The 19,450-nt window shown below is 51.3% G+C and overlaps 3 protein-coding genes across 3 annotated transcripts in view; 1 reads left to right on the top strand and 2 right to left on the bottom strand.

Annotated features, from left to right (window-relative positions):
• Nucleotides 1-113: 113 nt before the first annotated feature.
• LOC111145985 (galactose-3-O-sulfotransferase 4) lies at nt 114-4,635 on the bottom strand. Its single transcript, XM_022501338.1, has 3 exons — nt 4,245-4,635; nt 3,755-4,064; nt 114-1,509 (listed from the first exon to the last, which is right to left on the bottom strand). The coding sequence occupies exons 1-3, from the start codon at nt 4,367-4,369 to the stop codon at nt 451-453; spliced, it is 1,494 nt and encodes a 497-aa protein (XP_022357046.1). The 5' UTR covers nt 4,370-4,635; the 3' UTR covers nt 114-450.
• Nucleotides 4,636-6,679: 2,044 nt separating this feature from the next.
• LOC111146017 (glypican 2) lies at nt 6,680-12,519 on the bottom strand. Its single transcript, XM_022501380.1, has 10 exons — nt 12,189-12,519; nt 11,365-11,523; nt 10,755-11,077; nt 9,888-9,968; nt 9,459-9,621; nt 9,110-9,240; nt 8,699-8,890; nt 8,471-8,610; nt 8,208-8,383; nt 6,680-7,261 (listed from the first exon to the last, which is right to left on the bottom strand). Exons 1-10 carry the CDS (start codon nt 12,352-12,354, stop codon nt 7,011-7,013), a joined length of 1,782 nt encoding a protein of 593 aa, XP_022357088.1. The 5' UTR covers nt 12,355-12,519; the 3' UTR covers nt 6,680-7,010.
• Nucleotides 12,520-13,924: 1,405 nt separating this feature from the next.
• LOC111145927 (stromal antigen 3) overlaps nt 13,925-19,450 on the top strand; it is a 37,121-nt gene continuing 31,595 nt past the window's right edge. Inside the window, exons 1-3 of the mRNA XM_022501244.1 lie at nt 13,925-14,076; nt 15,084-15,186; nt 15,958-16,074. Of these exons, the coding sequence (XP_022356952.1) occupies nt 13,925-14,076; nt 15,084-15,186; nt 15,958-16,074 (372 nt within the window). The remainder of the gene's footprint in view (nt 14,077-15,083; nt 15,187-15,957; nt 16,075-19,450) is intronic.

Genomic DNA, 19,450 nt, shown 5'->3' with positions numbered 1-19,450 from the left:
TCCGCTTCTCCCAGGAAGCCAACTCCGCTTCTCCCAGGAAGATGCTCCATTTCCCCCCCTGTATGAAGCAAGTCAAAGGCTCAAATTATTTATTCATTCAACAAACATTTCACAGTGAAATTGGCATAGTCCAGAACCAAATAACCCATAGAGAAATGGATGCATTTTTTTCCTGGCTTACTCCATGATTTGCTCCTCCGGAGGATCTTTGAGAGTGCTATCAGGACCTGCCAGGGGGTTGGAAAAGGGAAGGAACAAAACAGGCAGGGAGGGAGTATTGCAAGGGGCTGAATGCCTGGAATGCCTTGGCACAGGCTGGAAGACTTGGTGCCCACGTCCGTGCAAGGTTTCATTCAACCTCTAGGGCACTAACATGCTTTCGGGGGAAGCAGAAATGGCATCTGGCTGCCCCATATTCAATTATGTGTGCCCTCGTGGCTTCACTGCTCTTCAGCCTAAGACTGGTCTGATGCCTGGGGGGGAGAGTATCCTTGGAGTTTTAAGGGGCAGAGAGACTGTTGGGGGAAACTGCTTGGCATCTAGCTTGTCCTTGTACTGTAGCTCAGGGGTAGCCAGGCGCTCACACTCCTCCTGGTCTGCGGCACTCAGTCCACTCCGAAGTACATAGCCCAAAACCTTACCTGACCCAAACTGGAAAGGACGGAACCGTCGGTCAGTGATATATTTGGGGTCTAAAGCCTCGCCCCCCTCTAGACAATGTTTAGCCAGGGCCTCTCGGCGGGCCCGGAGCTCTGCCACAGCACTCTCCAGCCGGCTCTGGCCGTATTGATTTATCCGTGCCCACAGGCTGTGGTTGAAGTGAACGTAGAGAGCCCAGTCCAAGTGGTTCCAGGCTCGGGCCCGTGCAGTCAGCTGCCTATCCTCAGCGGTCAGTCCACCATTGCTGACAGCGCCTCTGCCCTGCTCACCTCCAGCCTGGGCGTTGTGCATGAAGCCCACCACGTCATCTAGACCCCAGCACAGGGCATCTGCCAGTAGAACCAACGACTCATCAAAGTACTCGGCCACCAAGACCAGATCAAAGACAGAGTCCAGCCAGGCCAGACTCCACTGGAGGAAGGACGAAGATCTCAAATCTAAAGAGGCAGGGCTGGATGTCTGGCCGTGACCACCGGCCACTGTGGGAGCAGGATGGAAGACAGCTTTGGGATCCAGAGGGCGGTGGGCTCGGGGCCCAGTGCCAGAAGGCAAAACATTCAGCTGTGGGAGGTTGGGGTCTCTAGGTGCATGAGGATTCCCTCTCTCGGTCTTCATCTCTGGGGGGAAGGGGAGTCCAAAGTCAAACCAGAGCAAGTTGCGGGCATAGTGGTCCCCATGGGCCCCAGGTCGGTAGAAGGCTCGAGGATTGGCCAGGAAGGCAGCCAAAGATGGCGCCTTGCGGAAGGCCGATGAGGTGGATTTATAGTAGGAGAAAGCAGAGCGGGCCAGAGCTGCTGGGTCTCGGACAATGGAAAAGAAGAAGCTTTCAGAAGGCATGACCCGAAGTACCTGCAGAGGAGAGAAAACAGGCTTAGTGAGAAAGAACTGGGCCAGGAAGAAACTAAGAGCAAGCCCATTGCCAGGGGATCCCCTAGATGCCTCAAACCTTCTTCTCGAAACTTCTGGGCTCTGCTGGAAACCCTCAGCTTCCTACACAAACATCTTGGGCCAGTTACTTAACATCTCTGAGACTCAATTTGCTGATCTGAAAAATGGGGACAACCATACCTTCCCACTATTATGAAGGCACACGAGATAAAGGGTATGAAGTGACCTGGAACACGGGAAGCTACTTAAGAACATTAATTTCTTTGGGCCTCTCTGTATGGCTTTGGTCACTAAAATCTCTAAGAATCAAACTTTGTCTTCACTTGTCCAACAAAAACCTATTAGGTGCCTACCCTGGGGCTCTTGGTCATAGCTTCAAGAAAGGAACTGGTCTCGGGCCGCCTCCAGGTAGGGGTGTGGGGTGGGGGAGCGGTCACTGGCAACAGAGAGGGAGGAGAGGGGCCAACCATAATGCTATCTCAAGTATAGGCATCAGGTACGCAGGCCAAGCCCAGGATGGTGAAAGGACAGGATACTTCTAGGGCTCCTAGGCATCTTGGAAAGTAAAGGACACCCCTGGATGGGGTACTGGGGAGCTATGGACGCTTGGTAGGGTGATACCCTGAGGCCTGGGACACGCGATTCTATCTCTCAGCAAGAAGGATAGTGGGAATTGGACTGAGCCACACCCTGGGATGGTCACGCAGGCAGATCCACATCAGGACCCAGCTCCTGGGCTCCCTGAAGGGTTTCTGCTTCTGAATATGGCTTGTCACTAAACCTGCTGCCCTCACACGATGTCCTCCAATTTGCTCTGCTAATGTGGCCATGCCTGCAGAGCACGGCCTGCAAACTGAGTGTCTCTTTGAAGGCAGGGGAGAACAGTCTGTGCCATCAGATGGATCTGGAATAATTTACCAGTTATGTAACTTCAGGCAAGTTCTTGAACTTCTCAGAGCTGTGTTCCTCCGTGTATAAATCTGGGTTAACACTTACCTTGACTGTGGAAGTGCATGGAATGTGGTAGGTACTTGGTGAATAGGTGATGGCAATGGAAGTCAAAGGTCAAAAGCCAGAGAAACCTGACTGAAAGATCATTGTCCTCACCTCACTCCCAGCGGTGACCCTTCACTGCCCTTTAGGTGAAATACTCATGACCCTCAGCTGCCTTCTCCAGCTCCAGCTCAACAGAACACACGCGTGCGTGCACGTGCACACGCATACACAAACACACAGATAATGACGACCACCACCACCACCACACGTTTGCTGATATGCTGCTCCCTCTTCTTACTACAAAGCTGTATCCACCTTTCCCTTACAAACCGGGACCCCCAGAAAGCCCTGCCTCTTTTGGTGAATATTCTCCCTGAGGTTCCAAATACAAACACACATACACATGTACGTATGCCAGGGACGGCCCTTTGACTTGGGAGCAGATGGGTCTGAGTTCAAATCCTAGCCCTGCTGCTTTCTGTTAAGGAGGCCAGTCACTTAGCCTCTCTGAAACTTGACCTTCTCATCTGCGTAACAGAGACACTTATAATGCCTTTCTGGCAAGGCGATGGTAAGGTTAGTATCCAGCAGTCAGTAACAATTCAATAAAAGTTCCTTCTGTGTATATTTTCATTTGCACACTGATTTTGTTTGCCCAAGAGCTCTCAGGTTTCTGGGTGTGTATGGGTGAGCACGTGTGTGCGTGCACACACCTTCCCCTTTAGAACTTTAGAGAAGGGGGAGGAGGGGAGCCGGGGAGGAGGGGGTCAGGACCAGGCTAGGGCTTGGCATGTAGGCTTGCATGTAGATTCTCCGTATCTGGCAGAGGAAGATGGGCAGAAGGGAGTGGCTGAGCAGGGGCCCTGGTAGTGTCAGTAGAAGGGGCCAAGAAGAGCCAAGAAGAAGCATCAGAGGCGAGAGTCTGGGGGGTCAGAGTTGTCAGGGCACTGACACCAGTGGGGAAAATTGGCCAAGGAAAGGGGTTGGAAAGCTCTAGATGGAAGAAGGCAGGACTTTGGTTCCCAGAAACTACTAGGCAAGGGATAGCTGTGGAGAGGGGAACCGGAATCTGTGGGTCCCACGCCCAATTTCTGGATGAAGGGGTGCCTAGGAATCCCCAGGCCTGGGGACCCCCCTCCCCTGGTGCTCTTGGCCACAAACCTAAGCCCATGTCTCTCCAAACCCACCCATCCCCTCTTATACCCCTCACCTCTTTCAGGTTGAACCTCATGTGATGACAAAGGATGTGGAAAAGGGGCTTGGCACCTCCCGCCTGAGGGTGGTAGCCTTTGACCCGAGAAGCCTGGAAAAGTCTTGGGTAGCCGAACTGGTAGCGGGCAGGGAGGGCGAAGCGCAGTCCGTGTCGGTCCCCGTAGCGATGAAGCAGGTTCAGCACAGAGCTGCTCCCAGATTTATGCGTCTTCAGGAACACAAGTCGCTGCTGGGGCAGGCAGGATGAAACAGCTGATCCTGATCCCAGGGATGGGGCCAAAGGCTGTCGGAGCTGCAGGCCTGGTAGCCTGGGGAGAGATGGGAGGGCAATTTTCCTGTCCCTCACCAGCAGGTGGGCGGGCATCTTGTGGAGCAAGGACAGAGGACATGGAACCTCCTCTGAGTCCCCAAGAGTCACCGACCTAGGTGGCATGGGGCGGAGCAAATGGGGGGCATCAATCAGGCATTGGGACAGGGTGGGAACTCACCTCCTCTGGAACGGGCCCCCCCAGAGCTGGAGGGCAAATCCGATGGTCATGAAGACTCCCAGAGCCACCCCCAGGCTCCGAGGCCCCCAGAGGCGCATGGTCCTGGTAGCAGACAGAGGGCCCATGTGGCACAGGTAAGGGTGATGCTAGCGAGGGACAGGGCAAGGGCCAGGCACGGAGGCAGGGACAGGTGGAGACAGCCGTGCAGCCGTGGAAGGCGCTGGTTCGAGATCGGGGGGTCATCCCCCAGGCCTGTTGCAGCCCTGGTTGAGTCTGCCCCCTGAGTTAGCAGATTTTTGCCTCTGTCAGCGTCTAGAAGGGAAATGAGGGGGAAGGAGGGGAGTCTAAGGAGAGGGTAGAGCCTTCTCTCCTGCTGCTGCGGCTCATTCCAGAAGCTGGAGCCTGTGGGGAGGGGCAGGTGCTCTCTAACCCAGATCCTCCCGGTGGCCCACAGCTACTCTGCCAGCTTCCCCGGCCCTCACCTGTAGCTTCTACCGGAGCCTCAGGGAAATAGAAGGGGAGGGGAGAAAGGCAAGACCCTGTGAGAAAGACTAGTCCGCTCATGGGCCAGTGAAGTGGACATCGGCCGCCCCCTGGCTTCCCTGGCTTCCTCATGAGCTCCTCTGCCCGTGACAGATGGGGATGAAGAGCCCCATTCTGAGGCCAGAAGGGGCAGCCATAAGGAGGGAGCGGGGGTCAGACAGGGCACAGGCTACTGAACCCAGGGAGGCCAACTCCAGGAGTAAAGACTTTGTCATGAATAAGAGTCAAAACTCGGGCATCTCTTCCCCCTCCTGAAGTGCTCTCGGCACAGGGCAGACCCCAGTGTGTGCAGAGCTGGGGGAGACATGGGGTTCCTGATGGAGCTCGGCTCCCCAGACACCCCCAACTCCCCAGTGCCGGCTTTCCAACTCCTTCTGTACCCAGAGGAGATTGGGAGGGTGGAGCTGGAGAGAGAGGGAAAAAAACTCTGCGACATAAAGATACAGAAAGATACAAACAGGGAGCTTCTGAGTTCCTTCCCAGGCCCCAGCTTCCTCATCAGCTGGGAGTCTGGACCCACCCTTTCAGATCACAGCCGCCACCAGGGGCTACAGCCCCTCCAACAAGCCCCGACAGCCCCTTTCTGGGACAAGCCTGGAGTGACCCCAGGCAAGGAGCGTCCTCACTTGCTACCTTGAGACCCGCCCCCTCTGGCATCACGCCCCGATTCCCTCCCCCAACGCAGCCCCCAGTATCCAGTCCCGTACCCAACTCCCTCGTGTGTCCAGACTTCTATTCCTTCCATCCATCTCTGTCTCTACCCATTATCTCCAATCCAGCCCTCTGTCCCCTCCGGCTTTGGTGCTCGCTCAGTCTGTCGCCAGCCCTTTGTCGGCCCCTCCGGAGTCCTAAGAACCCCCCAAGTCTCCTCCCATAAATTCGAGAGCCCCTCCACTGGCCGCGGCCTTGGCTTCACTTGCCCACTCACCAGGCCACCTGAAGAGCAGCAGGGAAATCGGGATCTGGCCCTCCTGCCTGCCCCAGCCACCGCCCGGCTCCGCGCAGTGCTCAACTTTCCCCATAAACTTGCTCCACGCCCAGGCTCCTCCCCCTCCGTCCCTTTGTCCCGCCAGTCCCTGCAGCTGCTTGGGCTTTAATCTCGTCTCTGGGTCTCTCCCTCCAGGCATCTTTCCTCCATCAGGGCATCCAGCCCGCCCTTGGAAGACAGCACTTCTATCCTCCTTTCACACTTAGGAATCAATTATACCTTTTCCGCTTAGCTTCCTGCAGAACAAAAGACTCATTCAGGCAACAAAAAGAAAGAAGGAAAGACAAAATAACAGAGGAGTTGAAAGCAGACATTGTCAAGAACATGACAAGGTAGCCCCCAGCTGACACACGGAGAACAGGGGCCCCCCACCCAGTAGGCAGGAGGCAGTGGTGTGGTCATATTAATGGCACCTCAGATTCAGAAAGAATTTTGCCGGTCCCAATTCTCCCCACTTTACAGATGAAGGGGCTCAGACCCAGAGGGTAGACAACTTGCCCAAACAGAATGACAAGGGGCAGGTTCCAAGAAAGGTCTTAAGTCTCTGCCAGGAGCATGGGCTCAGGGAAGGATGCTAAAAGTCCAGAGTCACACACAGGGTCCAATATGTTAGCTGTTTATTTGCAGAATAAACACTGAATCCAACACTGAAACATGACGTGTGGAAGCTTGTGAAGGATGTAGATGACAGAGATCATGAGATGAGCCCTTTTTTTCTTTTTGGCATTTTAGTTTCAGAAATTGATACTAAGAAAACTCCATAGAAACCAGGCCCACAGATTTTGACCCTATTCACATACCCCAGAGTCCCCTGCCCTGTACCCCACTGGCACCCAGGTTTGCCCCTTTGAGACCAGGTGTCCCACCCCCCCCACCTCCCACTTCCTTCCAAACCCCCCCCCCAATTGCAACTCTAAAACTCCTTCCCTTTTTCCTTGTTGGGGCTGACAACGGGCCCAACACAGAGGCTTGGTTGGTGAGTACACCTCCTTCCTAAATAAATACCCCTAGCCTCTTCCTCCCCAGATTGTAAATGAAAAAATAAATATTGTGAACACCCACCCCCCTACCCCCAACCCACAATGGTAATCTCCTGGATTTGGGGCCCCAGCCATTCACCCAAAAAGTCCCTTTCTCTACCGCTCTGCATCCCCCTTCGACTCCTCCTCAGACCCAGCTGAGGGGAAGAGGAGAAGGGCCATGAACCCTTCTGATGCTAGGGCACCCCTCCCCTGTTATCTTGGTCCGAGCAGGGCCAGGGCTGAGAGGAAGAGAATGAGGATGGGTTGGGTGTGAAAACCAACGGATGTCCCCCCAGTCCTGCTCCTGCCCTGGTTGTGGCGGACAAGGACACCTCCTCCTTTGCCCCCACTAACGTCCCTTCGAGGAGGGCGAGGCAGCCTGGCTGGGGGGGCCACCGCTGCTGCCCCAGCCATCCAGTCATCTGCATAGTGCTGTCCCTCTCCAGAACCACTGGCGTCTTCATCTGCAGGAAGGAGAGGATCAGAGACAGGGTTGAGAAAGAGTGTCAGTGTGAGACAGACACAGAAAGAGAAGTGGGGAGAGAGACATGTAAACAGGGAGGAAGATAATTTAAGATTAAAAACAGTAAGGAGATGGGGCACCTGGGTGTCTCAGTTGGTTAAGCGTCTGTCTTTGGCACAGGTCATGATCCCAGGGTCCTGGGATGGAGCCCCACATGGGGCATCAGCATTGGGCTCCCTCCCCAGTGGGGAGCCTGATTCCCCCCTCTTGCTCTCCCTCTACCAACCCTCCCCCATCGTGCTCTCACTCATCCTACTCTCTCTCTCATAAATAAACAAACAAATAAGTAAATATCTTTGAAAAATAAAGACAGAAGAGACAGAAGAAAGGGACACAGGTTGATAGATGGAGATTGGGAAGAGGGAGAAAGTGAGTGACAGGAAGGCAAAGGGAGAGGTCAGAGAGATGTGGGAATGGGAAAGAGGGGTGTTGGAGGAGAGATAATGCGAGACAGAGATGGACAAACAGTAGAAGAGAACCAACGAAAGTCTGTCTGTGCCTTGTTTCTCTGGCAAACTCCACCTTGGGTGCCAGCCCTTTAAAGGCCCACCCACCCAGCTTCCCCACCTCGCCCCCGGTTGGATCGTCCTCCCCAAATCACACACTTCTCCATCTAACAGGCTTCCCACTGTTCTGTAAGTGTGTTTTCGTGTCTCCCCACTGAGCCATGAACTCAAGGATGGAGACCCTGTCACCATCACCATCACCCTGTCACTTTTGAGGTGAGCATTCAGGAAAAGCATGTTCAAAGGAAGGAAGGAAGGAAGGAAGGAAGGAGTAACTGAGTAGAGCTGCGAGGGGAGGGTCTCAGAAGGCAGTGGGCAGGGCCAGGTCGGATCGCAGAAAGCCGGGAGAGGCGCAGCGCTCGTTGCGCCCGAGGTTCTCACCCCAGTCCTCCAGTTCCAGGTCGCGTCCCAGCGCGGCCAACCTCATCCTGGTCGTGGCCGCCCGGAGCTGCAGCCGCCGCCTCCGCGCCTGGAGGTTGATGCTCGTGTCCTCCTTGTTCAGCTCTGGGTTGTCGAGCTGCTCGGACGGAGAGAGCCCGACCACCGGTGACAAGTACCTGTAGGCAGAGCAGCCCCGAAGGCTCCCGCCCCGCCCGGTCCCACCCAGTCCCGCCCACCCCACCGTCGGGCCCACCCGGTCTCACCGGCCCCGCCCAGATCCGGTCCAGCAGGGCGCCGACTCCTTCGAGACGTCCGCAGCCATGCGGGGATCCCCACACACCACCTGGGGCAGCAGGGCCCAGAAGCCCCTCACTCGGCCCAGCCTCTCGCGGAGCTCCCACACCTGGGCGAACAGAGATTGTGGCTGGGCTAGAGCACGCGCCCCCAACTACCCGTCCCTGCCCCCCGCCTCGCCCCCGCCCCTCACTCACCAGGCGGTTCAGGCTGGTGGCCCCGGCCGTCGTGGGCCTCTCCTCTATCCTTGGTGCCCCTGCTGCTCCTGCCGCCCCTGCAGCCCCTGCCACCCTCGCCGAGGTCCAGAGGCGCCCCGCTTCTTCCCGAGGGGCCGGGGCTCTGCGGGTGCGGCTTTGTGTCCGTTGGGGGTTCCCACATTGTTGAAACACCTTCAGGCACAAGGAAGAGGTCCCCCCACCCAGTCATCCTGTGGTGAGAGCCACACAGTGGCCCCACTCCAACACCCCAGTCTCCCTGACACCCCACACTCTCCCCCCACTCCAGACCCTCAGCTCCACTCATCTCTCTCCTGCACTCCAACACCCCCACCCCCACTATCCTCCCCCTCTCCTCAGGGTGACATTCCCGCCCTTCTCGTGGCCCCGTACCTGGGCTGACACTGCCACACTGTTTTCCTGCAGGTACTTCAGAGCTTCTGAGATCCTCACCCCAATGGCCTGGGCTGCCAGCTCAAAAGAAAAAGAGCCCTGGAGCTTCTCACCCAGGAACAGGAGACCATCTTGAAGGAGGGGAAGAAAGAGAAAGGGTGTCACGAGGGACCGCGATGTTCCCACAAATCCTGACCTGGGTCATGGAGGGAAGCAACAAAGTGCTGGATAGGAGAAACTCACATGAGAACAGTCTCTCAACTCCCTAAGGTTTATGACTCCCTTCCCGGTCCACCCCAAGACATCCCAAACACAAACAGCCCTCCCAGACCCTCCTGAATCCCCTCACCCAGATAGGCCCCCCAGTCAGGATCCAGTCCCTGGCTGTGGAGACAGCCATTGGCCACATTGAGGCAGAAGCCCCGGCAGGGTGGCACCGAGGGGATGCCCCGACAAAGGGGGCAGCCGGTCAGACGCATCACAGCCCGCCTGCAGCCTTCAGACATGGGCACCTGGGGGCAGACAGCAGGACTTGTCATTCACAAACACAATGGCTGCGCTCAGCCAAGCTTGGTGCTAGACAGAGGGTCAGAGAATGGGAGGAGGTCATGGATCATGACACAAGGGAGATTTCACTCCTGCCCCCCTCCTTCCTGCTTAATCCTGGATACTGAGGCCTCAGGGCTGATATGAGGAGGTTTGTGACTCTTCCTCATAGGACCTTTCTTACTTCTGCCTCACCCTCCCTGGGCCCTGCCCACACTCAGGCCCCTCTAACCTTAAGTGTTTCGCTGACCACGTCTCTTCCGGTCTCCAGGCCCTGGATAAAGGCCCGGGCAGCCACCAGGGCCTGGGTTATCTGGGGTAGGGGAAAGAGGGTGAGAAAAACCATAGGGTCAGTCATGGTTCAGTCAAGACCGGAGCTAAGAGGGTACAAGCAGTGGGGGTTAGGTTTGTGGCATTCTGGTGGGGCTGTTAGGAGTGTCAGGTGGTACAGGGAAGCAGGTTCAAGAGACTCAAAGGAATTATAGTCTAGAAGGCTAAAGGGGGAACTGGGTTTGGGAAGAAATGGAGGGACTGCGTTTTATAGGGCTTGGCCATAGAAGGATGGCATATCAGAACAAACACTGAACTTGAAGCCAGGAGACCTGGATGTAAGATATATCTCTACCACTTAACTGGCTGTGAAACCTTCACTTCTGGGAGCCTCAGTTTTCTTATCAGTAAAATAGGGATACTACTCTTTGTCTCAAAAAGTTATGGTAACAAATGAGATACTGTAAATGAAAGTCCATCGCAACTATTATGTGCCTAATTCATGGTTAGTCGAACCATAGGAAGTCAAGATATTAAGACTGGGGAGCAGTTAGCAGAAAGGGGGCTGGGGGCCAAGAGCAGGTTAGCAGGTCAGGGATTTGTATGAAACTAGGGCACAAAATGAGAATAAGGGGGTACCCAATTAAAGGAGAACAAAGAACATGGGGTCAGGCAGAGGGGACTGGGGCTCAAGGTAGGGGTCAGAAATGGCTGCCATGTGGAATGAGGGAGATCACTGGGGCAGGGGTGACTGAGGAATGGGAGGGGAGTTGAGGTGAGGGGTTCACAGGTCAGAGGTTGCTGAAGTTCAGGCTTTGGGGCCTCTCACCTGCAGGTGAAGGCGGTGGGGTGCATCCCCGAAAGGCTTCAGAGAGTCCTCAGCAGAGGAGGCGAGGCGAGTGAGGCAAAACAGGTACTCGGGGGAGAAGAGGTACTGTGGATGCAGCAGGGGGAACAATCTCTCCAGGAGCTGCGCCCAGAAATCCACCAAAGCGTCATCTAACCCCTCACCGGACCTCTGATAGTAGTCCCGCAGCCGAGAGAACAGGCCACTGAATACAGGGGCGTGCTGGGAGTACAGGTGGCCGAAGGAGTGGTGGAAAAGCAGGGCCAGAGAGTGCTCAGATGACAAGAGTATCTCCCGAAAAATCTCTGTGGCAAATGTAGAGAAAGGAGTGTGAGGTGGGGTGAGGCCAGAGAAGGATGGAAAGTTGAAAGGGCGGAGGCAGGAAGCGATGGGGATGGGGGACAAGAGAAAAGTGAGTTAGAGCCCCAGGAATGCTTAGAGACCTGGGAAGACTGGGAAGGGGTGGGGGAGGGACGGACCCTGGAGAGAATCTGGGGGTGGTGGTGAAGGGGGGGCTAAGGCAGGATGTTTGCTGGGGTCATGAGCACAGAGAGGAGGTGTGAGGCCAGGTTTGGGGAACCCAAGTCCTCACCATCAAATCTTCTGTGCCGGGCAGCCAGTGTGTGAACCAGGAATGAGCCGCTCTCCTCCACCAGGCCTCGGAAGGTGGTCTCAGTCTCCCAAGTCAGCCTCTGCTCTATCTCACTGGAACAGCAGGTGTACTCCTGGGTACAGATCCGGAGGTGCTCACCTGAACAGAGGAGACATAGAGGAATGGGAGGAGGGGGAGTGCTATCATGAAATTCCTTCCTTCTTCCGTCTGTCTAGGAGGCTCCCTTTCTCTTCTGTCTGCTTTCTTTTCTATTGTCTCTCCCTCATTCGCACCTGACCCTACCCCCTCCTTATTGTCCCCTCACCCATCTCGAGTCCACTGGCATTAGTCATGGGATCAAATAGTACTGAGCCAAATTAGTGATCAGTGTCCTCAGGTGACCCTCCCCAACATGGAGCACTCCAGGTCTCTAGGGATTTACAGGACAGCATCTATGGCAAGAATGGGGTTTAGAGGGGTGGGGTTACTAGGTAAGCAATAAAGTACTATCACTGAAGGGGCTCTTAGAAATAGCGATGGAACGAATTGAGCTGTGAAGAAAGAAATACAGAGTGGGGTGTTAATTACTAGAAGGGGATTCCTAGGGCGGGGGTGGAGTAAGAAACCTATTATGTGAACAGGACGCGTATTGTGATCCCGGTGAGTAAGTTCAGGAGAAGAGATATTACTGGCCTGACTACGGCATGAAAAGATTATTATAACGGTCATTCTGAAAGGGAGGAGAGTTATTGTGGATTGGGGAGGAGCCGCCCCCCGCCCCCTCCCTCGCCCCCAATTCTCTAAGTCTTCCTCTTTCTCCTCACCTGAGATCAGGGCGGGAGGGAGTAGGCTTAAGCTATATCCCCGGGCCCCCAGCACCTGCCGGGTCTCAACGCAACTCCGGGTGACCTTTGCCTCGATCCCGGGTCCAGGACCAGGACCGGGACACAGAGACAGCAGCAGAAGCAGAAGAGATCGCAGAGCGGACATCGCTGCTGCCTCCCTGGCTCAGCAAACTGTGTCCTAAGAAGGAAAGAACAGCCCGAACTTGGGAAGCCGGTTCTTTGCCGCGGGACCTCTCCGCCCGGCAGAGAAAGAGCGCGACCTCAGAAAACTGAACACCGAACACGATAGCTGGACCGAGCGGCATCTGCGGAGACAATGGGAGCCGGGAGCCGGACAGGGGGCGGGGTGCGAGGCGAGGCCCCGCCAATAACGGCAAGGAGCGGGGCTCAGGGGCGGGGCCAAGGGAGAAATTAAGCCAATGTAGTGGGGAAGCTCGGCAGAGGGGCGGGACTCGGCGGAACTAAAGGAGGCTGGTGGGGGAGGGGCGTGGCCTTTCTTGGGGGCGTGGCTATCTGGTTCGAAAGGCGCGGCCTGGGCGAAATCCGCCTATGGCAGTTGCGAAGCCAGAGTGAAGGGGCTACAACTAGTCTAGTGCGAAGCCCGGCCAATGGAGGGTGAAATTGGGGGCCAAGAGGGCGGGACGTGGGTGGAGAAGGGCTAAAGCAGGCGGTCTGCGCGCCCCAGCCCACGTGACGGGGCGGCACGCCGAAAAGCTCGTGCCCTCACGAGGCTGCCCGTGCAGCGTGACTGGAACGTGGTGAGCACGAGATCGCGCACGCCCAAGCCTCGCGACAATTACCAGCAGTGGGACGGGCCGTTGAGCTCGCGCCTGCGCACAACGTGCCTCGTGCCTTCCCGCGTTTTTCTGGCTTCTTCCACCGCCGCAAGGGAAGCAGCTGGCGCCTGTGCTGGAGGTCTGGTGACCGCAGAACCCCGAGGGACCGGAGGCAGTGATCTTTTCCTCATTCCTGCCCAACCAGACGTCGCTGTTCCGGGCTCAAACAGTGAGGCTCCTTTGGGACCTGGGAATAAGCCCTCCCACCTGCACTCGCAGCCCCGAGAGAGGAATCGCCCTCCTCCATGCCTCAGTGGTTTTCTCCAGAGAGGCCAGGAACTCCAAGCCCCAGCCCCCAAGAGACTGATAGTCTTTTCAACAGTTAGGAAGCTCCTCAGCCCACTTACCCCAGGATCTTGGCAGAGATTCCATCTTCTGGAAAAAAAGGAGAACGCGAGTTTGCGTTTACTCCTTCAGCGTTTCTGGCCTGGTTCTAATGGCGGCTGCGCCCCCAGGTCATTGAGCGCTTCCTATTCCCTTCATTGTGGAATCAGGTTCCAGCTTGAAAATGCTGGAGTGGGTCCTTTTTTGTTTCGGGGGTTTTTACTTGCAACGTGAGCGAGCTGGTCCCCTTGCACCAGGCCACCGACGCTTGGACTCCTGCAGAGAAGGATTTGCTTTAAGCGGCTCGGGTGTGTCTTGCTGCAACTCTGGAGAACAGCTCCCAGCCTGCACCCCTCAGGCCATGTTGTCTTAGGGGAATGACTCTTGTCTTCTTCTTCCTTTTTTTTTTTTTTTTTTTTTTTTTTTTTGTGCATCCACACCCCCACCGCGAGTTGCAGAGCAGACCCCGTGGAAAGAAAGGGCATGGTTGGAGCCGAGGCTGGAGACGTGGTGGGTAAAGGCCCTTTTCTCTTTTTCTTCCACAGCAGGACCAGCATGCCTACCCTGCGGTCCTCCTCTTCCCCAAGCAGTGTGTCCTCCCCGCTGCGGAGAGCAGCAGGAGGTGGACAGAGGGGCTTGTCTGGCTCCTCTAGTTCTTCTGTCAGTGTGCCCTATGGTAACAGGGACTCGGACCACACCTCGCAGGGGTGAGTGGAGTTGGTGAGAACTTGTTGCATTGCCTGGCTTTCTCCTGCAGTGCGGGCAGCTTTCCCCTTTGTATGCCTGTGACTCTCTGAAAACGTTAAGAGAGCTTACTGGTTCAGAACAGCAATGCTTTCTAGCTCCGCAGACTGGTTTTGGTTTTTTGTTTTTGTTTGTTTTTTCCTCTTTCCTGCCTTGCATGTTGTAGGCACCAAAAATCATACATCTTCTAAGTCCATCATCCAGCTCATCCAAATCTTTCTTGAATATGTTTGTATATTCAACGTGTACAGGAGTGGGGAGGTGGGGGAAGGAGAAGAGTTCATTTGTTTCTTAACAAATTGTATATACTTGTTAGTTGGTGTGTGATGTTCCTTTTTTGGGGTATTTTATAAACAGATCGGTCTATCCTTATCTTTGAACTTACTTTATGAAGGTTATAATAATATATCTTTTTTTATCTTTCCAGGAAAAAAATAACCTCATACAAGATCTATCTCCTGGTTATTTTTTAATTGGCTTCCTCTGACACCTTTCTATCAGTGCTACTGCTGGGAACCAGATTTTATCTATTATATAAGTTTAACTTTAATCAATAACACTTGTGAACTTGTTTCAAGAGGTGAAATTTAACTCTAGGCACCTGTTAATCTCCAATTTACATATAATTAGTGTGTGACTTCCCAAGGCATGCTGATTTTTCTCCACAGCAGTGATCCCTATCATTTGACTTTTTTATTCAGAGAGAATTTTAGGGAAGTGTTGTCCTTTACCCACTCCAGTTTTCATTTTTCATCTTCACCGCTTTCTTCAAGTGAAAGTTTTCCTTTAAGATTTTGTCTCTACTCCCTGTTAAAGTAAACCTCCTCTTCAAAAAAAAAAAAAAAAATCTGAATATATTTTTCTCATGGGGAAGGGGCTACAGTTACAGACAAAGAAATTATAATACATTTGCCATTTTATACAGAGGGACTGGGGTGGCGTATCTAAGGAGAACCACACTCCCTCATAGGGATAGTGATTCTTCGTCAGCTGATGAAGGCAGTGACTTTGAAGATAGCCTGAGACGCAGTGTGAAGAAGAGAGCAGCAAGACGACCACTCAAAACAACCCCAGTGAGTCAATCAGTTTCGTTTTGCTTTTGAACCCAGTCTGGGAAGCAGCAAAAACAAACAAAAACCTAGAAAAGGCTCAGGTAATGCCTGATGAAAGAGCAAAACTTAAGAGTGTTAAGGGACAGAAGTAGGAGGAAGGCAAATTTTGAAGAGAAAGGAATAAACGAAGGTTATTAAAGTTAGAAAGGAAAAAGAATGGTTTAAGGGACTTTTTAAAAGGAGGAAAAGTGGGGCACCTGGGTGGCTCAGTGGGTTGATCCTCTGCCTTTGGCCCAGGTCATGATCTCAGGGTCCTGGGATCGAGCCCCATGTCAGGCTCCCTGCTTGGTGGGGAGCCTGCTTCCCCCTCTCTGTCTGCCTGCCTCTCTGCCTACTTGTGATTTTTCTCTGTCAAATCTAAAAAAAGAAAACAGAAATAATAAAGTTTACAATGTAAGAATCCATTATTTTAGATTAAATTCTGCTGTGAAATTGGCAGCTTAAGCCTACTTGTGTGGCAATAAGACTGTTACTATCACTTTGACTTTTTTTTTTAAAAGATTATTTATTTATTTATTCATGTGACAGAGATCACAAGTAGGCAGAGAGGCAGGCAGAGAGAGAGGAGGAAGCAGGCTCCCCACTGAGCAGAGAGCCCGGTGGGGGGCTGGATCCCAGGATCCTGGGATCATGACCTGAGCCGAAGGCAGAGGCTTTAACCCACTGAGCCACCCAGGCGCCCCTATCACTTTGACTTTTTAAAAATATTTTTGATCTCTTTGTACTTACTAGGTGGCAAAACATCCAAAGAAGGGGTCCCAAATGATACGTGGTCATGGCCAGAAAGACTCAGAGCTACCAGCCAGTGATCTCTTTGATGCTGTGAAAGCTGCCAAAAGTGACATGCAGGTGAAACAGGGTCTGACCCTCGGTTTCTTGTTACCATCTTACCTGTTGTAGAAATATAAGGACAAATGTTTACAAAATTGATTTAATGTGGACGATGTAGAGAGTATAACCTACATGAGGAAAGAGTGATAAGACCATGGAGTGAATCCTTGAACGATGTAAGGAAGACCTTGGATGTGAGAGAATGCTGCTCTCCTGAAAGTATCACAGAACAGGATAGATTTTGCTTTTATTAATCAGGATGGAGGAGGCAACCAGTGGCATTGGATAATCTAGAGAGAAATCATCGGTATGGGTGGCAACTTGTTCACCCTTGTCAATTTTGAGCTCCACTTTAACAGTTAAACCCAATTTTTTCCCTCCTTCCCTGCGTTTTCTTCCCATAATTTTATTGTAATTCTGTTATCTAAAAGTGTAGAAGGCTCATATATAGTTTTAAAAAATTTGAATAATCACCCACATTTCTAGTCTCAGCTCAAGAAACATTAATAGTGCCATAGTATATCTTCTCTCCATCCAGACCAGGCAGCCCCTCACCACCCAGAGATAATCACTAGAGTAGATTTTCTGTTAATCATTCCCTTGTTTTTCCTTATATTTTTGTCACTGGTGAATATGTTCTTTAAATAAATGAACCATTTTTATATAGTTTTCTGTGACTCATTTCAATTATTTGAGACATAGTCTTATTGATGTGTAATGTAGATTTTTATAGTTTCTAGAACAGTTTTAGATTTTCACACGTAGAATTTTTCTATTTATATTTTTGTTATTGTTTTCTAACTTGATTGCATTATAGTCAGAAAATACGGTCTTTGAAACATGGAGACTAGCTTTATTATTTTTTTGAAATATTTTATTTATTTATTTGACAGATCACAAGTAAGCAGAGAGTCCAGCAGGGGGTTGGGGGGGGATCAGGCTCCCTGCTGAGCAGAAAGCCTGATGTGGGGCTCAATCCCAGGACCCTGAGATCATGACCTGAGCCGAAGGCAGAGGCTTAACCCATTGAGCCACCCAGGCACCCGGACACTAGCTTTATGACTTAGTATTCAGTTCATTTCCAAAACTATTTCACATATGCTCAAAGAAGGTGTGTGTTCTCCAGTTACTGGATAGAGTGTTCTCTTGGGTGAGATCAAAAGTGTTAAATGTGATACAGCTTTGATATTTATACGAGGTTTTTGGGGTTTTTGTTTGGTTTTGGTCTGGTATGTCAATTGCAGAGAGATGTATTAAAATCCACAAAGTGGGGGTGCCTGGGTGATTCAGTGGATTAAAGTGTCTGCCTTCGGCTCGTGTCATGATCCCAGGGCCTGGGATCGAGCCCCACATTGGGCTCTCTGCTCAGCAGGGAGCCTGCTTCTCCCCACCCCGACTCTCTGCCTACTTGTGATCTCTGTCAAATAAATAAATGAAATCTTTTTTAAAAAATCCATAAAGATGATCTTTTTAGTTACTACTTTTGTATTCATGCCTATCTTTGCCTTAAGTATTTTGAGCATTTGTTGCCTTAGTAAATTGAACCTTTGTTATACATCACCACTTTTTATATTTTAAGACAAAAGATTGTTGGTTTATTACATCTTCGTTAGCTTTGTTTTTTAGTTATTGTTTGCCTAATACCTTTTTCTATCCTTTTTTTCCCCTAAGACTTTATTTTTAAGTACTTTGTCCACCCCACCTGGGGCTTGAATTCACAACCCTGAGATCAAGAGTCCCATGCTCTACTGAGTGAGTCAGCCAGGTGCCCCTCCTTTTATCTTTTTACCTTCAATCTTTCTATGTATGTCTGGAGTCTGTCTTCTGCATGTAGCTAAAATCTAGATTATGTTCTTTAATCCATTCTGTTAATCTCTTCTTTAACAAGAGAGTTTTATTCATTTACATTTATTGTCACTTGATACATATGAATTTATTTCTACCATTTTATACTTCCACTTTGTATTATCTTTTTTTTTAAAGACTTTTTTATTTATTTGACAGAGACACAGAGAAGGAACACAAGCAGGGGGAGTGGGAGAGGGGGAAGCAGGCTTCCCACCGAGCAGGGAGCCTGATGTGGGGCTCAATCCCAGGACCCCGGGATCATGACCTGAGCTGAAGGCAGAGGCTTAATGACTGAGCCACACAGGCACCCCATCACTTTATATTATCTTTTCTGTTTCTTTTTTCCCCTCTCTTTCCTTGCTTTTGGATTTCTGTCTTTTTTTAAAAGATTTTATTTATTGAGAAAGAGAGTGAGCAAACATGAGTGGACATAGATGGGCAGAAGGAGAGGGAGAAGCAGAATCCCCACTGAGCAGGGAGCCCGACAGAGGCTCAATCCCAATCCCAGGACCCTGGGACCATGACCTGAGCCAAAGGCAGATGCTTAACCAACTGAGACGCACAGGTCCCCCTGGATTTCTGTCTTCTATAAGGACCTAAGAACACTTTAATTCTAATTTCCCCTTCCAGTTTTCATACTGTTGCAATGTTTTAGTTACATCTATTTCCCGTCTTCCAAAAAATTAGATGTTGCTATTTTATACAGTGTTTGTATTCACTTACATTTTTATCATTTGGCTTATCATTGCTTCTCAAATCTTGCATACAAATTCACTCACTTGTTCAAAGTTTATCCTTTAAAATTTCCTTTAGGAAGAGTTTATTAACAAACTCATATTTTTGTTTGCTTGTTAGGAAATATCTTTTGTTCTTGAAAGGTTATAAAAAGGTTTTGAAAGGGTAGAGAATTCTAAGGTGACATTTTTCTCTCTCAGCACGTTGAAAAGATTATTCCACTGCCTTCTAACTTCCCTTATTGCTGCTGAAAGTCAGCTGTCAGTCTGAGTTAGCACTAACACAACATTTTGTAATGATGGAAATGTTGTGTATTATCTTTTAGTACAGTAGCCACTATCCACGTGTGGCTATTGAGTACTTCAAATGTGACTGGTATGACCGAGAACTGGATTTTTAATTTTTATTTGATTTAGTTTTAAGAGCCATATATGACTCGGGCAGATGTATTTGTACAGATCTAATTTGTAAATTGTTTTATTTATGTTACATGCAAATACTTTTTAAGTGATCCCTTTTTGCCTTGATTGTTTTTGAGACTTTGCTTTTGTATTCTGACGTTTTATAGAATGCTTAAAAGTGTAAAGTTCCTTTTTATTTGTCATGTTTGAAATCTATTGCTTCTAGACTCTGAAGATTGGTGTCTTTCAATGACTGGAAAATTCTTTTCAGATAGTGCCTCTTTGTCATTTCAGTATCCTCTGCAATTGAATTAGACATCAAATTAGAACTTCCCACTCTATTCTCCATGTCTCTTAATAGTTCTATCAGGGGGCACCTGGGTGACTCAGAGGGTTAAGCCTCTGCCTTT

Source organism: Enhydra lutris, unplaced genomic scaffold (genome assembly GCF_002288905.1).
Source record: "Enhydra lutris kenyoni isolate GAN:26980312 unplaced genomic scaffold, ASM228890v2 scaffoldscaffold13, whole genome shotgun sequence".
Lineage (NCBI taxonomy): Eukaryota > Metazoa > Chordata > Mammalia > Carnivora > Mustelidae > Enhydra > Enhydra lutris.
This window is presented reverse-complemented; position numbering and strand designations above follow the sequence as displayed.

What these genes read in the sequence shown, in the direction of transcription:
- LOC111145985 (XM_022501338.1), bottom strand. Translation starts at nt 4,369, where the DNA reads ATGGGCCCTCTGTCTGCTACCAGGACCATGCGCCTCTGGGGGCCTCGG. An exon ending in GGGGGCCCGTTCCAGAGGAG is followed by an intron (nt 4,065 to 4,244) that starts GTGAGTTCCCAC and finishes ATCTCTCCCCAG; the next exon opens with GCTACCAGGCCTGCAGCTCC. An exon ending in TGAGGTTCAACCTGAAAGAG is followed by an intron (nt 1,510 to 3,754) that starts GTGAGGGGTATA and finishes TCTCCTCTGCAG; the next exon opens with GTACTTCGGGTCATGCCTTC.
- LOC111146017 (XM_022501380.1), bottom strand. Translation starts at nt 12,354, where the DNA reads ATGTCCGCTCTGCGATCTCTTCTGCTTCTGCTGCTGTCTCTGTGTCCC. An exon ending in TGGTCAGCGAAACACTTAAG is followed by an intron (nt 9,622 to 9,887) that starts GTTAGAGGGGCC and finishes GTCTGCCCCCAG; the next exon opens with GTGCCCATGTCTGAAGGCTG. An exon ending in ACCGGATCTGGGCGGGGCCG is followed by an intron (nt 8,384 to 8,470) that starts GTGAGACCGGGT and finishes CTCTGCCTACAG; the next exon opens with GTACTTGTCACCGGTGGTCG.